Source organism: Telopea speciosissima, chromosome 7 (assembly GCF_018873765.1).
Source record: "Telopea speciosissima isolate NSW1024214 ecotype Mountain lineage chromosome 7, Tspe_v1, whole genome shotgun sequence".
NCBI classification, from domain to species: domain Eukaryota; kingdom Viridiplantae; phylum Streptophyta; class Magnoliopsida; order Proteales; family Proteaceae; genus Telopea; species Telopea speciosissima.
Window position 1 is genome coordinate 16,584,416 of NC_057922.1, and position 26,924 is coordinate 16,611,339.

The 26,924-nt window shown below is 37.0% G+C and overlaps 4 protein-coding genes across 4 annotated transcripts in view; 2 read left to right on the forward strand and 2 right to left on the reverse strand.

Moving 5' to 3' along the window:
• Nucleotides 1–861, forward strand: part of LOC122669313 (tyrosine decarboxylase 2) — a 54,051-nt gene extending 53,190 nt beyond the window's left edge. The window contains exons 12-13 of the mRNA XM_043866063.1: nt 232–369; nt 473–861. Coding sequence (XP_043721998.1) covers nt 232–369; nt 473–595 — 261 coding nt within the window. The 3' untranslated portion in view covers nt 596–861. The remainder of the gene's footprint in view (nt 1–231; nt 370–472) is intronic.
• A 3,928-nt stretch (nt 862–4,789) lies between these two features.
• Nucleotides 4,790–5,885, reverse strand: LOC122669412 (MYB-like transcription factor EOBI). The gene is made up of 3 exons (XM_043866169.1): nt 5,742–5,885; nt 5,391–5,520; nt 4,790–5,264 (listed from the first exon to the last, which is right to left on the reverse strand). The coding sequence occupies exons 1-3, from the start codon at nt 5,881–5,883 to the stop codon at nt 4,808–4,810; spliced, it is 729 nt and encodes a 242-aa protein (XP_043722104.1). The 5' UTR covers nt 5,884–5,885; the 3' UTR covers nt 4,790–4,807.
• Nucleotides 5,886–14,082: 8,197 nt separating this feature from the next.
• Nucleotides 14,083–15,014, reverse strand: LOC122668289 (membrane protein PM19L). The gene is made up of 3 exons (XM_043864875.1): nt 14,826–15,014; nt 14,401–14,578; nt 14,083–14,317 (listed from the first exon to the last, which is right to left on the reverse strand). Exons 1-3 carry the CDS (start codon nt 14,953–14,955, stop codon nt 14,083–14,085), a joined length of 543 nt encoding a protein of 180 aa, XP_043720810.1. The 5' UTR covers nt 14,956–15,014.
• A 3,781-nt stretch (nt 15,015–18,795) lies between these two features.
• On the forward strand, nt 18,796–20,169 carry LOC122667481 (protein CANDIDATE G-PROTEIN COUPLED RECEPTOR 7-like). Its single transcript, XM_043863755.1, has one exon. It carries the CDS (start codon nt 18,823–18,825, stop codon nt 20,167–20,169), a length of 1,347 nt encoding a protein of 448 aa, XP_043719690.1. The 5' UTR covers nt 18,796–18,822.
• Nucleotides 20,170–26,924: the final 6,755 nt, after the last annotated feature.

The window sequence follows — 26,924 nt, forward strand, 5'->3', positions numbered from 1 at the left end:
TATGGTCTTGTGGGAGGGTGTAATTATCAGCTAATTGATATCCCCAGAGTGAATTTGTATTCATTCTAGTTTTTTCCATTGTCAGTGGGAAAATTATGTAAATATTTAAGTAAAAGAGGGGACTCAGAACATGATTCTTTCTTTATACAAGTTCTTATGGCCATCATGAAAGAAATTTATTATTTTTGCAATCAATTTCTTAGCTTCTCCATTACCTTTTCCTCTGTGCAGATTATCGTGCCTCGAACTTTTTCGCTTGTTTGTTTTCGCCTTTGTCCCCAACATGATGATCAAGATCGCTGCAATAAATTGAACCGTGACTTACTGGAGGCTGTAAACGCAACTGGAAAAATATTCATATCACATACGGTTAGCCCATTGCTGCTACATGAATTTGTTTCACCTGGTTCACATTTGCATGGTATTTGTGGTTAAAGTGATAAATGACTCTTTTTTTAACCATTTCAAACAGGTCCTATCAGGGAAATACATTCTACGTTTTGTGGTGGGAACTCCACTGACAGAAGAGAAGCATGTAAATGCAGCATGGAAAGTTTTGCAAGATGAGGCCACCACCTTGTTCGGGAGGTTCTAGAGTGTGAGTTAAGTAATTCTGCTTCATTCATACATTTGTTCTCATTGAACTTCACCATCTTTTAACTATTAAGCTGCAACAGAGCCTCTAATGTGCTCTTTCATCTGTTTCACTGGCTAAAATTATTGTTTTCTACAATAAGCTGTAACAGACCCTACAGCTATTCACATTGTGTATTGACTATGAGTAGTAGTGCTTTAATGGTGAACCCTGCCTGAACCATTGGTATCCTTGATATTTGTTGGCCAACGAATATTTGTTTGAGATTTCTCTCTCTCTCTACAGCTATTCACGTTTCTTCATTTTTATTCTTCCTCCCTCATACTTTCCTTTCCCTTTGTGAGGACCTCAGTTTTCCCTACTTTGTCTTGAAAGGATCTATGTAGCCGACCCCATTTAGTTGGGATAAGGCTGTTGTTGTTGTTGTTGTTGTTGTTGTTGTTGTTGTTAATAAAAAGAAGGAAAATAGAAAATGGAAATTACCTTTGATTCTTTTGGGGTAAGGAGTTACACTTGATTTGGACCAAGTATGAATGGCATCTTCTCTTTATAAACTTCTTAATTCTTCATCCCGGAAAAAAATGGATAATTAAAGCATAGTCAACATTGTTGTTGCTTAATGATCCACATTCACTTGACTGTAGAGAGAAGTGTTTTTATACTTCCAAAATAGATTAAGACACATGCAATTATATTTGACACAAATTGTCACCAATTCTTTTGAAAAATAAAAATGTTATCAATTCTGATCCTTCAAATTTAAGTTATCCATTTTGGTCATTCAGTGCCAATATTACACATTTGAGTGATCCACTGATCCTTATCAAGTAAACCCCCCCCCCCCCCAACTAAAAAAATATGATCCTTATCATCTTAATTAACTCAACTCAACTCAACTCAACTCAACTCAGCGTTATCCAAAGTAAATGGTGTCGATGATATGGATCCATTCAGCTTTATTCAAATTCATATTCATTACTAGTCTTAAACTATGCATGTCTTTCCTCACCACTTCTTCTAGAGTCATTTTAGGCCTACCTGACTCTTTTTTCTCCTTCAATCTGAATCAATTACCCCTCCCTCCATATTGGAGCATTTAAAAGCCTCCATTACTGATGTCCATGCCACCTCAAACGACTTTCTTGCAACTTATCATGTATCAGAACTACTCCTAAATTAGTTCTAATTTGTTCATTCCTTATTTTATCTTTCTAGATTTTAGCACTCATCCATCTCAACTGCTCATTTCAGCTACACTAAGTTTGTTTATTTGTTGTTTTGTCACTGCCCAACACTCAGCTCCATACAGCATTACTAGTCGTATAACTGTCCTATAAAATTTTCTTTTGAGTTTTAAGGAAATACATCGATCACACAACATTCTGGACTCACCCCTGCACTTCCTCCACCCTCTTCAAATTCTTTGTGGATCATCATCCTCAATATCTCCTTCTTTATTTGTGATTGAACTTAGGTACATAAAATTTCACTTTGCGGTATCTCATATCATCAATTTTCACCACCTCACTTTCAGTTATTCTATTGTTACTAAAGTTGCACATCATATACTTTGTTTTTGTTCTATTTATTTTAAAACCTTTTGATTCTAAGGTTGACCTCCATAATTCCAACTTTTTATTTATCTCTGTTTTTTTTTTTTTCATCCGCCAAAAAACATACACCAAGGGATCTGATCCTAAATATCTCTAGCCAACTCACCTATGGTAAGTGCAAATAAATATGGACTTAAAGCGGATCCTTAATGTAATCCGATTGTAATTGGGAATTCACTACCCTGCTCCCTCACTATTCTTACATGAATCACTACACCATTATACATAGAGTAAACACTTGTCACACCCCTTGAGGTTTGTTGACCTGTCATATAGCCCCCAAGATTTTTAAAACCTTACATACAGACCCATAAACCTCACGGTGTTAGTTAGGTGTTAGTTTAACAATGTAAAAGACCAAAATAGCCTTTCCACATAAACCCTCAATTTTTTTAATTTTTTAACCCACAACTTGATGGGACCCACTAATGTTCATCTTCTTCGTCTTCTCCTTCTGCTAACACCAACCAAGCAAACCAACCTAAAAGAGTAATTAGGTTTTCAACAACTCCACTGCTGCATCTTGCAGCGGCCAAACCAGAGGGCCGACAACCCATCTTAACAAACGAAGTGACGCCACAGATGCCATGAAACTCCCCTTAATCCCTCACTCTGCGCTGGCCTGCACCTGAACGAAAGAATTATACTCTGTTTCGTTTCTTTTTTTTTTTTTCTTTTCTTTTCTTCTCTTATTCTCCCTGCAAAGAACTTTGGTTCGTTTGTTTCTGTTATTTGTTTTGATTGGCTTGTTTCTTTTCTTTTCTCTGATTTTGCTCTGTTATGAATCTCCAAATATGCATGGAGAGATGACATTACAAGGAGTGCCCATTTTCATGGGAGACCTTCTAGAGACGGAGAGTGAAGTCTAGTGAGAGGAAAGTGAAGAGAGAGAGAGAGGGAAAGAAGATATTCGAGTAGAGACAAGCTAGGTGAGTGGGTGGAGCAACGATTGCTTGTCTCCAAGAAATCTCATCACCGCTGCAGATTTCCGTTGAAGAGACCACCACTGCCGCCGTCAAAGAAGATCACCGCCATTGCAGATTTTCGGTGACAGGGCAAGGTGGGCGATCGACGAGATTTGCAGGTTAGGTTTTAGATTGGTAGATTAGGATGTTTTTGGGACATGGGGCAAGGGTGTGTGCTGGAGAAAGACGAAGAAGATGAAGTAGAGAATAAAAAATTGGAAAAAAAAAAATGTAAAATGTTTATTTTTCTAAGCATTAGTGGGTCCCACTTTATTGTGGTTTAAAAAGGAAAAAAAAAACAGGAGATAAGGGTATTTTGGCCCTTGACAGATTTATGGTCACATCATCACTTAAGCTGTTCACTCTAATGGAATGGGTATTCCGTTGGTCCTAGGGTTTGTAAGTAAGGTTTTAAAAATCTTGGAGGCTACATGACATGTCAACAAACCTCGTGGGGTGTACAAGATGTTTACTCTTATACAGATCATCCCAATGACTATTGGCTGTAATTTTTTCTGTTGAATAGAAAGCCAAGTGATTTTTTTTTTTTTTTAATTCCTAAAATTATGTAAATTATTATAAATTAGGTAATTGTAAATATGACCAATGGAATGACGGTTCATCCTATTATATAACATAAAACAAACTAAGATTATCAGGTTACATGTTATAAGCAAATTCAATTTCCTTTTTAAAGCTGAAAAGCAGCAACATATAGAGTACACAGTAATAGTTTCTAAAGACATGAATCAACATGATTTGAGACCTGGCACTGTATCACAATCTTATCCATATCAGTATCATGTAACTTTGACTATTTTAAACCTTCTATGTTTAAAACCTTTAACCTGAGGATTATAGGAAAGAGGCAACCAAAAATCCTTATTTAGATTGCTGAACTATTTTAGTTTTTTTTCTTTTATTATTTATTTATTTTTTTTTTTTTTATCATCAATTGTTATGGGCCAAGGGTTCAAAGACATACTGACACGTTGCTTAGGCTAAAGCTCATCACAGGTTGGCCCTTTAATTCTACAGTTGGTGTATCATGTAAGCCCTAGGGATATAGTTAGGTTTCTGAGCCAGCTCACCAATAATGGGCTTGTGAGAGGTTTGGGCCCGGGCCTAGCCCAATAGCCATTCACAGTTGGGCTTGGATGGGACCTTCATCAAGCCTATTTGACATCCTTAATCTCAGCCCTGGACTTGGGCTGGACAATTATTTGGACATGAAAATTTAAAGCCCAGGTGGCCAAGGGAAAATTTATTGCCCAACTAGCCTGGTCTAGGAGCACGCAGGCTATTTTGGCCCATTAATTGTCAGCTTCATTGCAGAATAATATGGTCCACAATGTTTTCTTGGTATATAGTCTTGATCTGCTCCTATTATAGTGGGGAAGTGATTCAATATCAGATTGCTAGGCACAAATAATGCTGAACTTGCATACATGTTTGAATAGGTCAAAACCCAAAGCGAAATCCATTGAATACAGCCTTAAGCTTTTGACCAAAAGAACACTTATTCATATGAACAAGCCAATTATGGCTACAGGTTTGATATTTGGTAGACAAAATGGCAGATTGAGATTTGTCCACTGCGAAAGCAGAGACTTGCAAACTAACTCAATACTTCTTCAGTAGAAGGAGGTGAGAAGACTTGGCAAACTTGGTTTGCTGGTTGCACATGTGGCATACATGTTGGCATGGTTATCATCTAAGTTCCACAGGCCTCCCAACAAAATGTCATCATTCAAGGTCTCTGGTGCGGAGGCATTACTGTTCAACATGGAAGAGAGTAGGCATTGCCCCTCAGAGGAGTTAGAATACATGGAGACCATTTCCTGCCTCACTTGAGCTCTATTCTCACTTTCATCAAGTAGAGACATGATATTTTTCATGTCAATTTGATTCTGTTGCTGTTGTTGTAGCTGCTGCTTTTGCAGCTGTAGCTGTTGTCTTCTAAGGAGTCGAGTCTTTGACTTATCAGTGTGTTCTGATGCAGCTTTTCCCTTTTTCTTGAAATGGGTCCTCCAATAATTCTTGATCTCATTGTCTGTTCTCCCAGGCAAGCTCCGTGCAATTGTTGACCACCTGAGAAATCATATTCTTCAGTTATGTTGTTCAAACAAGTATAGATACTACAGAAAGAGAAACCATTATCCCATAATGGACCAGTTTTATACTTCAGAAACTTGAAACATGCCCCAATTGCCTCACCTGTTTCCCCACCGGGCATGAAGCTCTAGAATGATATTCTCTTCATGTGGGGTTATCTGGCCTCTCTTGAGGTCTGGCCTCAAATAATTCACCCACCTCAGCCTGCAACTCTTGCCATTCCTTTTCAGACCTAAGCCAACAAACAAATACAAGAAAAGACTAAGCAAATGTTGAGATTATTCTGCAAAACACTCACTATAATCCAATGTCTATGCATGTAACAGCATGAGGAGTTGAGAAATTATACAGAATAACACTAAAATAAGTAACAAGGAAAAAGACCAGTAGACTTGCTTAACTGAGTTGGGAAACTAATAACAGTTATCAGTAGTGAGTGAATTAATATGGTACCTGCAAATCTTGCCACAGAGTTCCATCTTCCATCTCCATGCAACCTGACATATTCAATGAGCAATTTATCCTCTTCTGCAGTCCAAGGTCCCTTCCTCCAGCCTTCTTCTATGATTCCCCAGCCCAAGTGTCCTCCTGCCATCATTTCCCAAACCTTAAACTAAATTTCCTTGCCTTTATCAGAGTAATAAGCTTGGCTTCCTAGTTGTATGACATTAGTTTGTGATGCTCCTGCATATTTATATCTCCATAATCTTTATCTCATCCTGTCTCAATTAACTGTCCCTATCAAATGATCTTGAGTAATCTCTAGCCAAAAAAAAAAATATATATATATATATATATATATATATAAATATGTAAATAAAATAAAAGAAGAAAATCCATGTCAATCTCCTCTATGAGTTGAGAGGTGATCTTCAAAAAAAAAACAAAAAAGCCACTCCACCCAAAACATGAAGTTACCAAAATATCCCTAGATGCAATTTTCTTCTAAGTAATGTGCAGGTGTTACTCTATGAAATGTGTTGCATGGTTCAGCACTTTCTGATGGTGACCTTACTATGCATTAAGGGTTAAGTTGCATTAGACAAACCATTCCAAATAGCAAATAAAGGTACAGAAGTTTTATCATTTTATAACTTGAGGGCCTGTTCTGTATTGGTTCAGTGGCATTGGCATACCTATATTATCAATGGATCCGGACCCGGGTCATACCCTGGTAACCCAAAATCCGAAATTTATTTCTATTACTTGTACTAAGATATGGGGATCTTTGGGACAACCGAGAAATGACAGCAGATTGGCTAACAGTCCTTCAAGAGATTAAATCAATTATGTAAAAAGGAAAACAGAAAGTATGTGGCAACAGCCACGTGTGGGTAGGGCTTATGTCATCACTAAGAAACTAGTAGCTCTTTTGAGTTCACATAACAAGACAAAAGAGAGAATATTAGCCAAAAAACCCTAGTGGGCAGTTGATGTTTTCCTTGATAACTACTACTAAAAGACCAATGGGTATCCCCCACCTGTTTGATTATATGCTTGGCATCTCTAATTGAATGTTCAGGTGATTGATACCTAGTAAATCCCATTAAATCTTAATTTTTTTTTGGACAATGGTCTTATAAAATACTAGTTCTGGGTTATTGGGGGATCATAAAATATTCTGAATGAGATGTCATGGTAGGGACAGGTGTTGGTTGTTTCCTATGGAATATACAAAGCATGGTTTTGTTTATTCTGATTCTATCCATATAGCTTGTACGCTTTGGTGAATGCTCGTGTGCTCTACTTGTCTTTAGTTTAATGAGATGGTTTCTGTGGTTTATATAACTAGTTACAAAGAAGGGGAGTTTAAAAATGGGCTAAAAGGAGATGGCATGGGGCTTCTCTCACCCCTTTTTTAAACCCGAATTACTATTTGGATTAAGATAAGAATCCTTGATACTCCCAAGGATTGTTTTAGCTCTGTAATCTATTCTCTCTGCTTAATCTTAAAGGCCAATACCAGTGACAATGCCACTAGGTTCCAAAAGCTTAAGGATTTAAAGATTTTAGGCCTAAAAGATCTCATTGGGTGAGTCTCTTAAACCTTTTTTTTTTTTTTCTTTTAAAATCTCAAGGTAGGCAAGCTTGAAGGACTTGAGTGTGTTTACTTGTAATTTGACCATTACCTGCCATTCCCATCGTTCGATTCAGATACAGAGTCAAATACAAGTTCTTAATTATCATATTAATTTAAGCCATACTCACTCATCACTTGCAGATAAGGGTTTAGTGGAAGGCCACTGGATTCTCTTTTCTTTTCAACTTTTTTTAGGCCTTGGAGCCTACTAAGGAGGTTCAAGTTTCAAATTCTTCAGTTTGACCTTACCTGTCATCCTAAATGCAAAAGGGCTAAGAGATGATAATGGTTGCAAATGCAAGATTCAAACCAGTTTGTGCTAAAGGGTGAACAAACAAAGTTCTATTTCTTTTAAGGTTAACCATGAATGGTTGATATGCTCTCTCTACCAGTAGTGCTGTGCATGGGTCAACAAAATCTATTTCTTCTTGACCAGTCAAGCTATGCAATAATGCCATAAAGGCCAACAAATGGAACTTCCCACTCAACCAAAACCTTTCTTTATTTGACCAAACATGAGAAATTTTGTGTTTGTGCTGATAAAGCTTTTAGCTAATTTGTAGGAGTTCAAATTCCAACTTCTTTCTTTGACCATACCCAACTCTTATGGTTTTCAATCTTTAGTGGGCAGGCAACCTTGCTCATAGAGCTTGAATTCTCACTTGATACAGTGAGAGAGCCTGCAATCCTGAAACTTAAGCACTTGCTAATGTTTCTTAAAGAAAAACTAATTAATTAGTGAACTGCTTTGCGTAAAGGCAAAATGATAATACTTGGTTTACTTGGGACACTTAAGCTTCAATGTTCTTAATCCTTTTGATGTTTTTGTGTTATGACTCTCACTGTCACTTTCGTGATGCACTTTCTGTTTGGTCATTTTTAGGTGTGGGCCTTTTTGGTCAAGGGATTAATGGACCGACAATTCTATACCATAAATTCATGAAGTCACCTTTATTCCACTTGTCATTTTTCTCCCCGTATGCCTAGAATTTAGGGTTAAATACGCGTACATCCCTAAAATGCACCCAATATTCCTCGTACCCTCCTAAGATTCTGACAAGTCCACGTACCACGCCTGAAAATTCCACGTACCACCCTTGCTATACTCCCTTAAAGCCATTTAAGTCCACACCAGACAGTAAATGCTAAAAAATGACCAAACTACCCTTTCTTCTATCTTTTCTAAAATTTGAAAGGACCTAATTGCCCTGACCTATTTGCTAAATTTTGAAAAGATCAAAATGCCCTCATCTTCTCCAAATCATCGTCTTCTTTTACAATGTAGATACCCAATACTACCACCACCACCACCGCCACTCACCATTAACACCATCAATGATACAAAAACTCTGCCTTATTACTCCCATTAATTATCACAAATAAAACTGCCAGGTTAAGCAAAGCCAGATTGTGTTAGGGTTTATCAGATAAGTCATTGGTAGCACAGAGATAATTAACCAGGTTTACTACTATTAACGGAATAGCAGATGAGGACAATCTAGTCATTTAATGACTAGGTTGTCCTCATCTGCTATTCCGTTAATAACTACCTTCCTAATTCTCTGTGGTTTTCCTTAATCACCACTTATCATGTGGGCCCAGAAATCAGGCAATCTCGAGCCCGGCCCAGTAAACATAGGTCCATAAGTTGAATGTGCCACTGAGGATCCATCCAGGCATCAGGTCAGTTCTGTCCAAATCAGATTCAACAAGGTCCGGATAGGAATATAATCTTTTATCAGATAATAAGTTCAGACTTGGGCTGTGTTTGGTATGAATTCTTGGAATGCATTATAGGTCGATTTTGCCTTCTTGGACATTAAAAATAACTATTTTTATCATCCGAGAATGCGAAAATCACCTAGAATGCATACCAAACGCAGCCTTACTCTCCTTTTATCCCAATTTTGAACTGGGTTTTGTCCTAATCAAGAAACCTGCAACTAAAAATTTCAATCCATGAAAACTAAACCCTCAATCCTTGAATCATGAAATCTGAAGCATGAAGATATTTACTGAAAACTACGAAACCTATGATAAACATATATAATATACAGTAGAATTAGGCCACCAAATTTTTCTAAAGATCATATTATAAGATCATTAATCCATGTTAGTAGGGAAGAAGGTTGTGGTCATGGAAACTTGTGGAGGAAACCATTTCTCATAATTTTAACATTTTGTTAGATTCAATCATAATAGCTTATGGTAGTATGCATTACTTAATTCAGGTCCTGGACAAATAGGTCAAATAATAAAATTAGGTAGGACATTGATTTGTCTTTTACCAAGTCCAATGTGTGATTATGATGAATTCTAAGCAGTTCAACATTTAGAGTTTAAAAGGGGTTGTTACTATCCATGTCTTTTTACCTACGTGATAATAATTTTTTTTAATTTATTTTATATGTCTTACAATGATAATATAATCTATTCCAAAGTAATTATCACATCATCATCTTTTCTGAAAAAATTTCATTGAAACAAAAGAAGCACAATCCTCTCTCTCTCTCTCTCTCTCCTTCTCACATGAAATGATTTTGCTGGTTTCCTATATAGGAAATTATTCCGTCACACCTTATTGTTGCACTTCTCTATGTCGCTTGCTCAGAGAACCCTCTCCTTTATATCATACACCATTTATATTTAAGTATAAAATGAGGTTTGGGTGTAAATGATCGCGATCCCAAATAACCCTAATAGCTCCAGCTTGATGGCGCCATCCTCATATATATCTTCTTAAGTCATAATTATCGTTAATTGGGCTGATGCATAATGTAACTTTTTTTTTTTTTTTTGGGGTAAAACATAATGAAATACACCTCTCAACTTTAGTACAGGGCCTTCTAAATCAGCCACATATGTCCAACCGATTAGGTAGACAACAGAGCTAAATGGTTAAAATGAAGAACTTTAGAAACTTTGTCCAAAGAGTTGATTTTATAACCTTTTTTTAAGAACTTTATTCTACCAAGCATGATGTGATATCTATATCTCCACTAAGTTACATGATAATTTTAATGATTAAAATGAAGAATTTTAGAAACTTTGGACTACCAAGAAACATATGGGCCGGACCATTGTTTTGCAAAATGAGGTATGTGAGAAATAAACTTCTCATGTTATGTATTGGATCTTTTTATATGTCTCTATGCCTAGTGAAGTATAACATTTCATTATTTACCATTTGACGATACATGGTAGGTTAGTCCATGTGATAGAGGGCACCACATAATCTCGGTACCCAATTTTAGTCCAAAGTAAGCAAAGAAAGTTATTCAAACTCTGATTCAAAGTTTTAGTAAAATTATCAAAATATCATCAAATGGAAATGAATATAAAATATGAAATATAAACTGACATCTTTATAATTTTAATTACTTCCTCTACTCATTATAAGCTGAAATTGTACTCATGAGATGTTTGATTAGTCCTTCATCACATACACTAAGTCATGTACTGTCATGTGGCAAATGGTGAAGCGTTATACTTCACTAGACATAGTGACGGAGAAGAAAACCATTATATATTTATCTTAATAATGCATATTTTATTCATATATTCTTCGAGTTTACATCTAGATCATTGGAATTATTATGTTGAATGTGAAGATCCCTTTTAAGATATAGAATTCTTTGGGAAAGAGATCATTGCCAAAGCCTCTAAAGCTTATACGTGCGCGTTAGCCAATGGAAGCGCGCCCACACATGCATTTCCTTTGATAGAATTTCTACCTTTCCTTGGGAGCAGTGTAGTATTGGAGCCACACAATCATGTAGTGTTCTTTTTTCCATATTTTTTTATATAAATTAGTAGAATCCCAAATAGACCTAAAAAAAATTACTTACTATATTATTACCCTGTTAATTGAAGAGAAATTAGATAATCTCAGCTTCGGAACTCCGTTGTAATGGTTGGGTAATGACTTATTAAAATTGTCATTTTGATCCCTTTATCTTACGCTTGTTAAAACATAAACCCTAAAACACTATATCATCAAACTAATTAAGAACCTATAATTTATCTTAGGACACCCCTCCCTTAATAGGCCTAAATTAAAACCAGGGCCAACTAATTACAGTTAGGTTCCAACCTGGGCTACTTTATATCCATCTCAAAAGTAAGATCCACCATCTATTTACAGTTAGGTTCCTGGCCAGTCAGGTGCGCAGGTTCTTCTCATAGGAAGGGTGAAAATGATGACCTCACCCCTACCCTTTCACCCCTCCTATGAGAGGAACCTGCGCACCTGACCAGGCAGAGAACCTGAGAGGAGAAAGATTCTATTTACACTTGGTATTTCAATTTCCAAGAAAGAACGTACTCTTCAAATCGACTTTTGACTTTCCAAACAATTTTTTAAGGGAGAATTTCTTAGATCTGTTAGATAAAAAAATGATTTACAAAATTAGTAGGTATAAATTATATTTTACAATCACAAGTTATAATTTTCAAAAGATTTACCCAATTCTCATATGAGTAAAAAAAGTTATAAAAATAACCTAAAATACCCCCACTTTCATTCTCTCTTCTTCTTCCATGGACGACACTGCTGCAATCACTCCCCCCCTCCCCCTCCGCCTCCCTCCCCAACAACCCCACAACACCACCACCACCACCACCGCCACCCTCTCCCTCCCCCTACCCCTCCCTCACTTGCAAACTTGCCCCCCCCCCCCACCCCATTCCCTCTCTCTACAGATCTAATTGTTTGTGTTTGGATTGTGGTTCTCATACTTAAGGTTTGTTCGTTATCTAGCTGATCCTTAGGAGCATTGCTTTTCGGTGAGTTTACACCTTCCCACCTGCCTTTTGAATTCTCCCCTTCACCCCCTCTAATTTTCGTTCAAGTCCCGGGAGAAGGCTGGGGGAGTTAATTGGTGTTTCTCCCACCATATAAAAAACTTTTATTTTCCATTGTTATAAGCCATTTTTCATCCGCATCTTCTTTTGTGGATGATTCATTAATGTAAAAATGAAGGAAAATAAAAGGAAATATATTTCATGAATCACTTTACTCCTTTTTTATCAAAAAAAAAATTTATTTTACTCGTTTCACTTGCTATTTATTCAGATAAACTTTCTTTGTCAATCCATTTCTATATGATCTTGCAGAGAGCCATTGTCCATTTGTCCATCCCTTTCTTTACTCCTGAGTCCGGAATTACTCCTCACTCCTTTACACTAACCAGAATTTCTTGGAGTAAAAAGAAGTGTAAATTATAGTAGTGATTGTCCTAATCTTAAACAAGCCGAGGGCCCTTCTCCAACAGAATTCCATATTAAAAAACCAAGCCAGTCATTTTTGTCCTTTACTGTCATAAAAGTACAAGGTTTCAGTCCAGATAACGGTAATAAACATCAGGGTGAGTTTGCAGGGGAGCGAGGGGGTAGGGGAGCATGGTGGGGCGGGTTTGTAGGGAAGAGAGGGGTGTGGGGAGAGAGAGACGGGGGTTGGTGGCGGTGATGGTAGAAGTGGTGGTGCAGGGCGGGGCGGAGCGGGTTTGCATGGAAGAGGGTGGGTCAGGGGTTAGAGGGGAAGATGGAGGGAGTAGTTTCGGCTTCGTCCATGGAAGAAGAAGGAGAAGAAAAAAGAAAATGAGAGCGAATGATGTTGGGGTATTTTGGGTTATTCCTTTGACTTTTTTCACTCATATGGGGATTTGGTAAATCTTTTGAACAATGTAATTAGAGATTGTAAAATATAATTATTAATACCTATTAAATTTGTAAATCTTTTTGTTATCTAGTAGATCTAGGCAATTCTCCCATTTTTTTTAATGTGTATAATTGGGAAGATGATAGAGATGGTGGGAAAAATAAACCTCCGCAAGCAATTCTCCCATTTTTATTGCAATGCGAGCCTAGGAACTGAACACGTGAAAAATGTAACATCCAACGATATTAAACTCCAAAAAAAAAAAACTGTCTTAACATCAACTTGCAACGTTGGATGAAACTTCTTCCACATATCGAACCCTCAAACCCTCAAAACTGTACTCCAGTGCACCGTCAACTCTCGCACTGAAGAGGATTTTAATCCAAAGATAATGTGAGCAAAAAAATCCTTAAAACTATTTTTTTTTTCCTATAAATCCTCTTTCCCATGCCAGGACAGATTACCCACAAAAATTGAACTTTTGAGTACCTTGGAGCAGCTGAAATTAAAATTGCCAAGTGACAAAAATTCTATTTAAGCCCAGTAAAGATAAGAACCTTCCCTCAATGGAATGTGAGGGAAACATCAACTTCATTTTTGTATAAGATCTTAATTGTAGGTTGCCCTTATACCCAAACAAGCCCTAGTTATTCATTTTTGTATAAGATCTTAATTGTAGGTTGCCCTTATACCCAAACAAGCCCTAGTTATGAATAGTCCCCAAGATGGAGAAGTAATTAGAACCCCAAAAACCCATTAGAATACAGAAATTTATACAAATCTAAGTCATTATCATCACTATGGAGGATGAAACACAAAAGTGAATCCTGCTTTAATATTGCTTTCGTAGTTGCAAACTAACCCAACAGAGATAAAAAGTCAAAAAGACCCACCACCCTCCAGCACTTACAAAAGCAACAAAAACAACAAAAAAAAAAGAAACATAACTTGGAAGTTTTGAACCCCATACAAAGACTTTACTTACAGAAGCCTAATTAGAAGCAATCCAAAAGTACTCTTGTTGATTTATCTTAATTTAAAGAGGACATTACAGGTTACACGACCCTAGTACCCACACCACCTTTGTGACCCGGATCTGTCACGGGTGCCCCGACACCGACACCATATCCAGGTTCACGATACCCGGGACCATAGCTGCTGCTGAAGATACCAGCATGAAGCAATACAACGTATATCAACTGGGTAAAAGCCAGAATTATTATGAAAGCTTCCAACACCTTCAGTCTCCATCCTCTATATCCTCCTATGTGTATCTCCTTGCATGCCAACCTGCAGTAATTAATATATATTTTTTTTCAAGTTTTTAAAAGAAAATATTGTTCACAACGATGGAAGAAATTAAATTTGGGTACCCAAATGCAAGGGCAGTGATGGCCCAAGCAACGAGCGATGATGAAGCTGCTGCGGCGAGACTATCACTTCTCCATGACCTAATATGGCTGCCGCCGGCCAACTTTGAAGTAACACCGACAACACCGGCAAGTAACGCGAATATCAGAAAGAACATAGTTGCACCATTTCCTCCAAACCCTAATTTACCATATAACCATCACAGCAGATATTGTTAGAAATAAGGAAGGAAGGTCCGAGCTAGTAAGGTTGGACTGACCGTGGGTCCCACCTAAGGTTCCTTATAATAATAAACCCAAAAAAGGATCTCTAAGCCATGATGACATGTGGCAACCAACCAAACCCTAGAAAATTTGCATGCACACCACGTGTACTAAAAAGATAAAACTATTCTTGAAATATTAGGGTTAGGGTTAGGGTTGCTTACCAGGATCATTAGTTTGGCCATTGATGAACCTGTTGATAGACCAACTAGCAAAACCCACGACTATAATATACATAATAAGGTTGAGATACAACAATGGAGCTACTGTATTTCTTCCCATTGTGAAAGCCATCACTGAAACCCTTTTCCTGCTAGCTGGTTCTCTTCCTTCTCCTCACAAACAGAGAAAGCAAAGCAAAGCAAGTTTGACAATAGTTAAGAGTATATAAATAGCAAGCAAGCAAGTAATATTCTTCTGCAAATCAACTGAACTGCTTTGTATTTTCTTCCCACTTGTATCTTAACATAAGAAAGAGAGGGAGAGGGTGAAGTTAAATAGAGGAGGTAGCTGATGACACAGAGACACACACAATACGTGTCTGACTGTTGGGTTATTAGAAAGGAAAGTGACAACGTTGGCGATGTCATCTGCTTACATGTGGGTGGACACGTGTCCATATTGGGTTATTAAAATGTTTCCCCTTATGGGAATCATGAGAGACCGTCTTTCTCACTTTAAAATCTGATCTGTGTTTATCCAGAATGAGAATTGATGTACTCCTCCTAGCTAGACAGAATAGTTCTCAAGCAACACCAACTCTCTTACGGTGATTTTGGTGATCTGGACCCTTGGAAAGGAATTGGGCAGTTGCCTATCATGTCATTAGGATCTCTTTCGCATATATATGGACCTGATTTTTCTCTGTGTTGGGAATTGGGTACAATTTAATCTTTATTAAGAAGATGGTGCTTTAAGTCCTTATAAATCCAACACCTAATAAGGTCATTCTTGATAAAAAAAAAAAACGTGATGATCAATGATTGTGCATGATGGTTTTTGATACACTGGCATGCAAAGTATAGGAAACTCTTGGATAAGACACCTGATCTGATATAAAAGAATATATATATATATATTTTTTGAGAGAGAGAGACTCTAATAAATGGAATTTTTTGATATTAGATCCAACAATAAATACAATTTGGAAGTATCTCGATTGGATCTGGACACATAGTAATAATGTCTTCAAACCATGTTTGTTGTGGTTCTTTCTCATTCTTTCTAATTTTTTTTCAATACGGTTGATCCAATAAATAGACCACCACCTGATCGCTTGGATCATTATCTTTCGTCGACACAGATAGTTCTTGAAGAATAGTCTATTGATCGTATTTTACTTGAACAATCTTGTATCTAGATCGTCTACGGCCTGCCTCCCCATAGTGGCCATAGTAACGTACTAATGAGGTGAGATGTAATGACCACCTTATCCCTGCCTAAGCGCCTTGCCCGAGCGGGGGTAAGGTGGTCATTACGTCTCGTCTCATTAGTGCGCTACTATGATCGCTACGGGCAACAGGCCGTAGACGATCACGATCCAACAATCTTAGACCCTGTCCAGATTTTTGGCCAGCCCAAGAGTGTGAACCTCACTCCATAACCAACTCACCCAAAAGGGCTTAGACACACTCACCCAACTCAGTCGGCTAAGGTTCCTAACTGTGTAGCCCAGCCAAGAGGGTTGAAACACACTCACCAAGAAACCCAATTTCTTGGTTCCGTTTGTTTTGACATTGAACAGCAAAAAATAAAAATTGGGGAAAAGATCCATGTTTGGGCCGAATTTGTTTTCCACCAACGGAAACATTGTAGTATCCTGAAAAAGATTCTGTCAATCCGGGCAGCACGCAGTTGTGTGCAGCGCCTGAGATGAGGCGGGCACATTGATTGCCTTACCCCTGGTCGGGTAAGGCGTCAGGCAGGAGGTAAGGCGGTAAATGCGCACCGCCTCATCTTAGGTACTACTGCACATGCACCATTGCTGCCCGGATTGACAGGAGCCGAATCCATAGTATCCCTAGAAAAGTCCTAAATACCTCCTATATATTTGACTAAGTTTCGTATACTACCTCCTCTCCTTCGCTCGAAAGTATACATGAGCATCGGAGGAAATCCTGTCCCATAAAAAATTTAGAGTAAAATCAAAATTTCTATTGTTTATTTTGACTTTTGTAAATTTTTTATTAACAAAAAATATATAATTTGGACCAACCAAATTTACAATAAACGACCTAGAAAAATCTGAGTTTTTATAACTAAATATCTTATTGCCTCGTATTTATAGCCTTAATCTCCTCTTGGTCTCCGTTATTGCTTTCCTTATTAAATTTTGGAAAAGGGCAGTTTCCCGGACCAGCAAGTCCAAACGGATATTATATCTCTTTGGGGTGTCAGCTAGATCATGAGGAAGGAGGAATCATGATATTCAAGGAATGGTTTGGATTAGTCATATACTAAATTTTAAACTCAAATTCAATCATATAACCTCGATACACACCCTCTAGGTTGTCTAAGTATTGATTTACACATCTTCTTAATAGTAATCCACGATATGGTGATGTCCTACTTTACCACTGGCGAGACAGTTTCAATGTTCTCCTAACTAGCCTAGTCGAATCCTAAAACAACAATAAAGCTATTTTTTATTTTTTTTTTAAATTCGTATATATTTTTTCTTAATAAAATTTACTTTTTTTCCAAAAAAAAAAAATTATCTAAATGACACCTCTATAGGTGTATTTAGATCTTGACACATTCTTTTAATTGCCCCTTGACATATTCTCAAAAGTAATTTAAGTTAAGGTAAAAGAGTTTTCAAAAAGAATTTGAAAATATCATATCATTGCGTTATTATCAAAACCTGTCATTGTATGCACATTTCTCGAGTACATATGTAAAATGACAATGTTTACCCTCATTGAAAAAAAATATATGTTATACTTAAAGAATAAAAACTAAAATTATAAATTATTTGATCAAGGGCAGATACATGAAGAGTAGCATTCAAGGATATGAATCAATTCAAGGATGTTGAATTATAAGGACCTTAAGAAAGGGAATTCTTCTGAAACTTGGTTGAGTTAATTCTTGACTTCTCTCATTATTCAATTAGACATATTGTTAGTTCCTTATTCGTACACTGGCTTTCGCTCCTTAATATTCTAGAACATAAGGGGGAGCCAAGTAGCAAAAAAAAAAGAGCGATTAATTTGGTTGGTTACATTAGTCTGTCATCATATCAATTTCCTCCTTTGTACAATAAGGGGTAGTTTTTTTGGAACATAAATGGTAAAATAAAATTTATATACCATTCAACGATATCAAAGTTAATAATTAATTTTTTTTCTTATATGGTTTATGTTAGAAGGTGACACTTCGAGAATATTTTTAAAAAAAATACCTAAAATGAATAATGGCATTTTGACATGAATGTGAAATTTGAGCCCAAATAAGCCCTGTATGTGAAGCCATCATGTACAATTTGTTTAACGACACATGTCTTTTTGCTTTAACAAATCTCCTGTTTTAAAAGAGTATTTGCAGAAAAAAAACATAACACATGTTATCACGAAACTATACGTGAAGAGTCATCACTCTCTATGTATGGGTAGTTGATCCGGACTCGTAACTTTTCCTTGGGACGTTGTTCTCGTGCCATAGTACAAAGTGCGCCCAAGCACATGAGGGTGGGTGCAATGACCACCCTACCCCACGTGTAGCAAGCCCATGTGCCTCGGCGCAACTGCGTTGCGCACAGAGAACATTCTCCCATTTTCCTTTTCCTTTAATTGGATGAAAGGTTTCGGGTGAAAAAAAAAAATTATCATGGGAAAATAAATGCAAAAAAGTCAAAACGTGAGGATGGACATGTAAAAAGGCAAAAATTTAGGAGGATTAAATTTTAAGGGAAAAGCAAAAACGTGTCAAAACCATGGTTTCTCACTCTCCAAATTCCACGGCGCAGAAGACGTTCCTCTGTTAGAAGTTTCACCACCACCTGTACTCTATGGACCATAATTCAACTACATTTCCATGGAAAATCCCATACAACCACACCCATCTGCAAAAAAAATTTTTTTATCTGTAATCAGTTCATCACCCCCATTTGAATTTGAATGCTTTAACATCCATTTTCACCTTTAATTTAACAGAGACATAATGGGCACTCTCCATTTCTTGACACTTCTCCATCATCATCCATTAATCCTGCAACTTCTCCCTGTTCTATGTATAATCTCAATCATCCCCTTTTCTGCATCAGAGATCCAGAACACTCGAATTGTTCAAGATGCAAGGCCAATGATCCTATTCGAAAAATTCGGGTTTGCAAGATTTGGTCATGTCTCAATTTCAATTAAAGGTGTTTCATGGAGATCAAAACACCCAAATGCAGAACTAAATCCATCTTCAATGGGATTCATCTTATTAAGAGAATCATCATATGATATGATCTTGAATGAGTCTGAATATAACAACCATTTCTGTATTGTATCAAGCCATTATGTGAAACAACTCTTTAAATTTGATCAACTCAGCTTGAATTCCACTTACAATGTTACCATTATTGTTGATGATCCTGATCAATACAGTTTGGTTTTCGGAAATTGTCAACCCGAATTCGAAGTATCTATGGATGTTCATACCCAGCTGTATAATGTGAAGAATGGTAGAAAGAATTTCTTACCTGCAGGGCAAACCCAATTGCCAAAACTTTATTTCGTCTTATTTATCATATATTCTATCTTCTTCTTGATTTGGGTTTTTCTCTGCATCAAACAGAGACCAACTGTAGATAAGATCCATTTGATAATGGGTGCTTTGCTCATTGTAAAGGGTCTTAAGATAATTTGTGCTTCTGAGGATAAGTCATATGTAGGAAGAACAGGGACTCCTCATGGTTGGGATATAGCCTTCTACATCTTCAGCTTTCTTAAAGGTATAATGTTGTTTACTGTGATTATCTTAATTGGCACTGGTTGGTCTTTCTTGAAACCTCATCTTCAAGATAGAGAAAAGAAGGTTCTTATGTTTGTAATTCCATTGCAAGTTCTTGAGAATATAGCTTCAGTTGAGATTGGGGAAACAAGTCCTGCAACTAAGGATTGGTTGACATGGAACCAATTGTTCTTATTGATTGATGTTATATGTTGTTTCGCGGTTTTCTTTCCGATCATCTGGTCGATTCGGAGTCTTAGGGAAGCATCAAAAACAGATGGAAAGGCAGCAAGGAATTTGGCTAAGCTCTCACTTTTCAAGCAGTTTTACATTGTTGTTGTGAGTTATTTATACTTCACAAGGGTTGTGGCTACTGCAATTGGGACTATTATTAATTACAAATTTGAATGGGTTATCACAGCAGCAATGGAGGGTGCAAGTTTGGCTTTCTATGCATTTATCTTTTATAACTTTCAACCTATTGAAAAGAATCCATATTTTGTGATTGATCATGAAGAAGAAGAAGCTGCAGCCCTTGCATTGGAAATTGATGATTCCTTTGAACTATGAGTTTCAAATTAAGGTAACTTCTTCATTTCTCTCAGAACCTGAATTGTGTACAGTGATCAGAGATAATCACCATGTAAGCTTCAAATTCAGAAATATTTGGAAGAACAATTTTCCTCTCAAGATGTTGTAATTTTCTCTCATTTTGTATTTTTGCGCAAGAGGGTGGGCATTAGTAGCCTCTCTGCGAAAGCAAGGGTAAGACTACGTAGATTATGACCCTCCCCAAACCCCGCAATGGCAGGAGCTTCATGCATTGGGTACACCTTTCTTCTTTTTTTTCTGTATTTCACGCAATCATGTAATACACAATGCAGGAATTAATTAAGATCAGTTTTTTCTTATGAATGTATTCATGAAAGTTGGATTATTAAAGGCCACAACAAAATTTTAGTCAAATTCAGCCTGAAATTACTTCATGGGCTTGGTAGCCTTTAAGGAGAAGGTACCCAAGTCATTATGAATCTTTACTGCTTCAAAAAAGGGTCTGATTTTTACGCCTATCTAATGTCTGGCAACCATGTACCCTAAAAGTTCATCTTTCCAAAAATCTAATATTTGAATGTATTTTATTTGTTAATTAAGTATAATTAAGATATGTAGCATTCTTAATATGGGGTGTCAAATTCCAGCCAGAACTGATTGGACTTATCGAAACCAAACCAAATTGAACCGAACTCCAATTGGTTTGGTTTCGGGCTGGACTTCAAATTTGGGAAAACCAAACTAAAACTAAATCGAAACCAATAAAAACTGAAAATATCGAGTAAAGGAGAAGAAGAAAAAAAAAAATCGAAACCAAACTTTGGCTTAATTGATTCATCGAAATAATGACTCACCCGTTTCATTGATATGGATACATTTGAGATCACCAAATGCTTGGGAATTCTTCTATTCAATCCCTTTGGGGCAGCTTTGGATTAGCCCAATACCAGATTGAATCTAATTCAACCAAACCGATTGAGATCCCTATTTTCCATGTCATTAGCATTAAGTTTTGAAAACTGGCATGGTATCCATTGTTACCTCATCTAGGTGATTTTTACTGCCGCTAAAGATGGTTTTTTTTTGGGTTTTTGTAATGGCCTGTTCAATTAGTGCCGATTTTTACGGCCTCCATTTAATTAGTCAAAAATCTAGGATTACAACTTTCGAACTCAGAATCAGGAATAGGATCGGTCTCCATAGATTCCAGTTTGAATTGTCCCGGAATCAGCAGGGAATCTATTGGACTCGGCTGGACCCAGTATATCACCTAGATTCGGGTTAATTAAAATAAGCCCTAGTCGAAACGATTCCGAGTGAGTTCAATGACTCATCCGATTCCAGGCCCATTTTAAAAAAGATGACTATATTTGGATCAGACACCCAAGCCCATCTTAAACTCCATTTGTGCCTAAAATTGAATCCCAGGCAGGGCTGGCCTGGCCCATCTAGCTTAATACTTGATTCAATTATGAGAAACCAGCTACAAAATTCTTATTCAGACCTTCTCAATGTAGAATGTGTAGAAATCCAAGTAATTCTCTGGCAACCAAGGGGATTTATTATAGATTTTCTTTTGCCTTTTCCCAATCAAGATGTCAAAGAACCAGAACTAGAATTATTTTTGGATTATTCCAAATCATTTTCATATTTACCACTTGACCCAAATGCTGCATCTCATCATTGAAATGATTCCCTTATTAACAAAGACAATGAAATTAACTAAAAGGTTAGGGTCATCAAATTTAACCATATTCTTTTCAATGAACATGAAGCATGTCTTTTTTTTTTGTTGGTGGGGGTGGTGGTAACCTAGAGTAAATGAACAATAGAAGGTCTCGAACTCGAAACCTCCTGAGGGTTAGGCTCTACTACACTAACCTCAAGCCAATTGCGCTAGCAACTCTCCTCAACATGAAGCATGTCCTTTGATACTCCTTTGAAGAGTTTTAATTAAAAAAAAAAAGAGAGAGAGAGAATGAACGCCACTCTGTCGCGCAATGCACACCGCCCCTGCACCCTAACATAGGGGTGTGCAAAATGATTGCCGCACCCCTGATCAAAATTGAACACAAGAAAACATTTCTATTTTCTTTAAATTATGTAGGGCTTAAGAAAATGAAAAGATAGAAAGAAAGAAACAAATTTAAATTACAATTCTCAAATATTTGTTTGGGTTAGTTAGGAAAAAATGCTCATTACTCATGGGCTTGGTTTTGTGTATTGGCTATGTTTGCATGGGTTGAGCACCAACCACAAGCAAAGGACAGCCCACTTGATCCAAAACAAACAAAGACAAAGCCAGATCGATAAGTTTTAAGTGAAATGGAAAGAACGAAAACACAAGAAATTAAAAGAGAAAAGCTGAAGAATAGAAGAAGAAAACAGTGACACAGTGCCAGCCAGCCCTTTAGGCTTTTAATAGCAAAGAACAGACAAAGCCAAGGGCGGTGTGCAGTGTAGTGTAGGTAAGCGGCTAAGCGGTGTGTGTTATGTTCACTTTGGGCATTTAGCAATTTTTAATTTTTCTAATATAAGACAAGGCTCGCCAAGTGTAGCCACACGTGGGTGGTGTCTACTATATTTGAATTTGCCCATATGGTGCCTAAGCAGTCGGACTCAGGGGGCCTCATGTCCGTGTGTGTTAAACGCACAAGCCTTCTAGAGGAATTAAGACAAGAAAGGACACAAATGTCAAATTAAATTTTGATTCCCCCGGCATTTGCTTTTAGGTTCCTTTCTCAATTCTATTCCTTCTCATCTTATGGCCCACTTTCCCCTCTTACGTATCTTTAAATTCGACCATTAGGAGGACAAAGCCCAAGAGGCCAAGACATCCACATCTTTAGTCCTATTGTAACATGACATGTAGAGTGGTTTGGAGACCAATTGATTAAGAGGGATCGCATGCTTTAGTAGAAATTACTTTCTACATACGTTTTAACATACGTATCCCCCCATCTGACAGAGTCGATGAGAGAATCTCCCGTGTATAAATACTTTTTAGAGAAATCTTTTGGAATGGTAAGACACATGGTTGTATATAAAAAATAACAAGTCTACAATTACGGGGGAGAGGATTCACACTCGAAATTAAGACATCGAAGTTGATTTTTATTAAAAGAAAGGGAAAAGGATGGATGCCTGATCACATGGTCCTACACCTAAACATAGGAGCGTTAAATTATTATTCCGCCTTCATTGAAATAAAAAAATCTCATCTATATTAATGCTCCTACACGCATTCTCATTGGCCCCCACGCTGATGCAAAGGCTATGCAACCAAACATCAATCTCTTGCCTAATAAAAAAACATCAAAACAGTTCAAGCATTAATCTAACACCCCATCTGTGTGTTGGGCTGTGTGCCCAAGCACTACAGGCCGTCAAATGGTGCGTTACACTCCCTGTTGTCCTACAGAGGACCCAAATCCATGGACCTACTGAGAAAATCAAACTAATCATGCAACAAAAGATATTTTTTTATAAAAACAAGAAAATAAATTAACTTAAAGAGATACTACAAAATTAAATACATCCAAGTGCACTTCAAAATCCCTCTTTGCAATCCTAGCTTTCTGTACTAGAAAGCCAAGAATCCTCAACAATTCATGATCATCGATTGCACTTAATTTTAAAAGTATTAAAGTTATTACAATCCAATTGAATTAAAAATATTTCAAAGGCCACGCCATGCCATCCACCTTTGGTACCAAAGACGCCAACCTTTAGAAATCCGTCAAGACTTCTACTGAGTTGATTTCTAGCTCCCTACGTGCTTCATTCCACCCCTTGATAGAAACCCCTGACTTCTGCCTCAACTTCACAGCTTGCCACATCAATAATGATTGATATATGCGTTGGGCTCCTTTGTATTACAACAGGGAGTATAACGTACATCCAACGGCCCACAGTGCTTAGGCACACAGCCCAACATTCCCCCTATGTGTTGGGCTGCATGCCCAAACACTGTGAGCCATCGGATGATGCGCTACACCCCCTGTCGCGCTACAGAGGAGTCAAATCCATGATACATGTACTGATTAATTTTCAAGCTGACCCATCAACTTACAAAATAGAAATTTGCCACATTATTCTTGCATGTCTTGAAACAAAGCATCGTAACTTACAATGTAACCTTATTGATCGAACAGAGAACTTTCTTTTTCCCCTTTTCTTCTCCTTGTTTGTGTTTTCTATGCATGTGAGAGTGTGAGGGATCAATCCTGTCTCATAGATTTCACTAACATGGCGGCCAATTGCATTTGTCAAAAACAAAAGGTTTTCTTTATTAAGTCATCATCCGACTTAACACATCATGAAAGGGAAACCTAATAGTTTTATTCAGAAAAACTTGTAGTAATCAAACCAATCATATGTAAGTTTCACATGGTTTTTCTTAGCTGTTACAATCATGGTTGAAAAGGGTTACACTTCACTACCATGATGTCCACTAGGAGATCCCATTTAAGTGAAGGAAACTTATTACATTGACTCATGAGCATTTTGGAGTCATCATTTGATAGTGATCTCTCAACACCCACTCCTAAAGAGACATTTTTTATGTGGGCTTTGTAGAAAACAAGAATAAAATGATGTAGAAAAGAATAAAACAAATAACAATTACATACAATGCACACAAGGATTTCCGTGGTTCAGTAAGATTGTCTATGTCCACAATAAGATGAGATCTGTTTCACCATCAATAGAGAATAGAGTTACAAATTACAACCGCTCGTCGTCACACCTCTCTCAAATCGATTTCGCTATAATATATAGCGAAACCTTATAGAGACAGCTTACCAAAATACTCATATAGCCCTAAAAAAATTCCTCAGGTTCCGTTGAACCCTCAATCTCTTAACCACCCTTCAAAATCAATCCACTTATGCAAGCAACGGAATACAAGATATTGTACGTACCCCCAACACTCTAAAGATTTAATTTACCTTTATGAGAAAACTCACTAATCATATATGTATGTAATAGCTGAGATCGAAGACCCACCTCACACCCATATCACTAGTCAGATTTCAGTTCTAATCAAGTAGAGGAAATAATTCATTGAAGTTGTCTGTAATTAAAAGCCTATCTAGGTGTTTGTACTATGATTTAAGTACATTATGATTTGGTGTAGTTTAGTTTGATTCTTATTATGGAGTAAATAAGATAATTCTTAATTAGATTCATTTTTTATGAGTATGTGCAAGAATACAATGTCTCTTTCAAGATACATAGAATATTGAAATGCAGTTGGATAGTCACATCAAGAAATAGTACCAACTACCATTCAAACACAGCTCCTGATGATCATTAAGTCCATAGAAATTGTTGGAAAAAAATTTTCAACGGAGTGTGTCGGTTAGTATCCAATGGCCTTTTACGTGTTTAACTTGTTATCATCATGTCGGTCAGCTGGTGGCATTTGATTTTAATAATAATAAAGTTGCATTTTTGCTACGTGGCAACTTAGATGAGCTGAAATTTATTGACGATAAAACATGAATCCGGATCAGTTACCCACATGGGGCCGGGTTGGGACAGATCTATCCCTCCATGGGGCATGGATCCCACACCCCCATGGAGGGTTCAGATCTATCCCCACCCGTCTCCATGTGGGTAGCAGATCTAAACTCATTTCATAAAACATCACGAGGATCTTTACTTTAAATGTTAACTTTCAATCCAATTGTAGTAGTCTATGGCTAAATCACCAGTCAAATTTCAGCTCTACATAAGTAGATCATGAGAAAATAATTGTTTGGGTTATCTGTAAAAACCTACCAAGGTGTTTGTACTATGAGCTAAGTGTTGAGAGAATAGTCCCACATTGCTTACCCCTGAGATCTTCTGTCAGGTTTCTAAATGCCTCCTCAAAACATTTTATTTCGATATGCAATAGTACTTACTTTGTAATCAATTTTTTTCAAATTGTTTGCCTCTTACATCTTCTAAATTTATCGAGAACAACTGAATATTGAACACAATGTCTTTGATGGGCAACGTCTTTTTTCATTTTATTATGTGGCTAAGAGCTTGAAAAGGAGTTTAAGAATGTTCAAATCCAAGCCTTTTGAGATTATTACCAATTTCTAAGTTTTTGATGCATTCTTTTTTATGTTTAATATTTTCTTTTATGGTTCATTCAATGGCTCAGTGATGCCTCTTATGTAATTTTATTCTTTTTCCTTGTGTTTCCTATGAAAAATGGATGAAAAAACCCAAGTTGGTTAACAGTTTATATATAAATAAATTTTTTTATAGCTTTGATAAAATTCTGAATTAAGCTAATTATTGAAAAATATAGTTTTAAAATGAACACATGGTATGTGACAAATTCATGTCTTTGACCTTTTAAAATACTTTGATAGAACAGAACTAATATATATGTTTAGATAGAAGGGGATGTCTTGGTGCAGTTTTTGTCACCTGTAACATTAAATGGATCAATCTAGATTGTTCGATGTTTAAAAAAAAAAAAATCTAGATGGTTCGATGGATGAGGAATCAGGTATATTATTATAATCTGCAAATAAAATAAAAGATTAATTTCTTGACAACATATGTATAAAAGAAATGTTCGAGCGATGGATGTGAGGGAAAGAGATCCTCTCCAACGCATATCAGATGGTTGGAGGCACTTGGGTGCATGCCCGGCTGCTCCCAACAGTCGAATGCACACTAGAGGGCTAGAGAGGACCCAGCTCTGAATGTGAGAAGAATCAAGAAACGGAAACAAGGGTCCGGGGGCATAGGGTATGCTCCCGAACCAA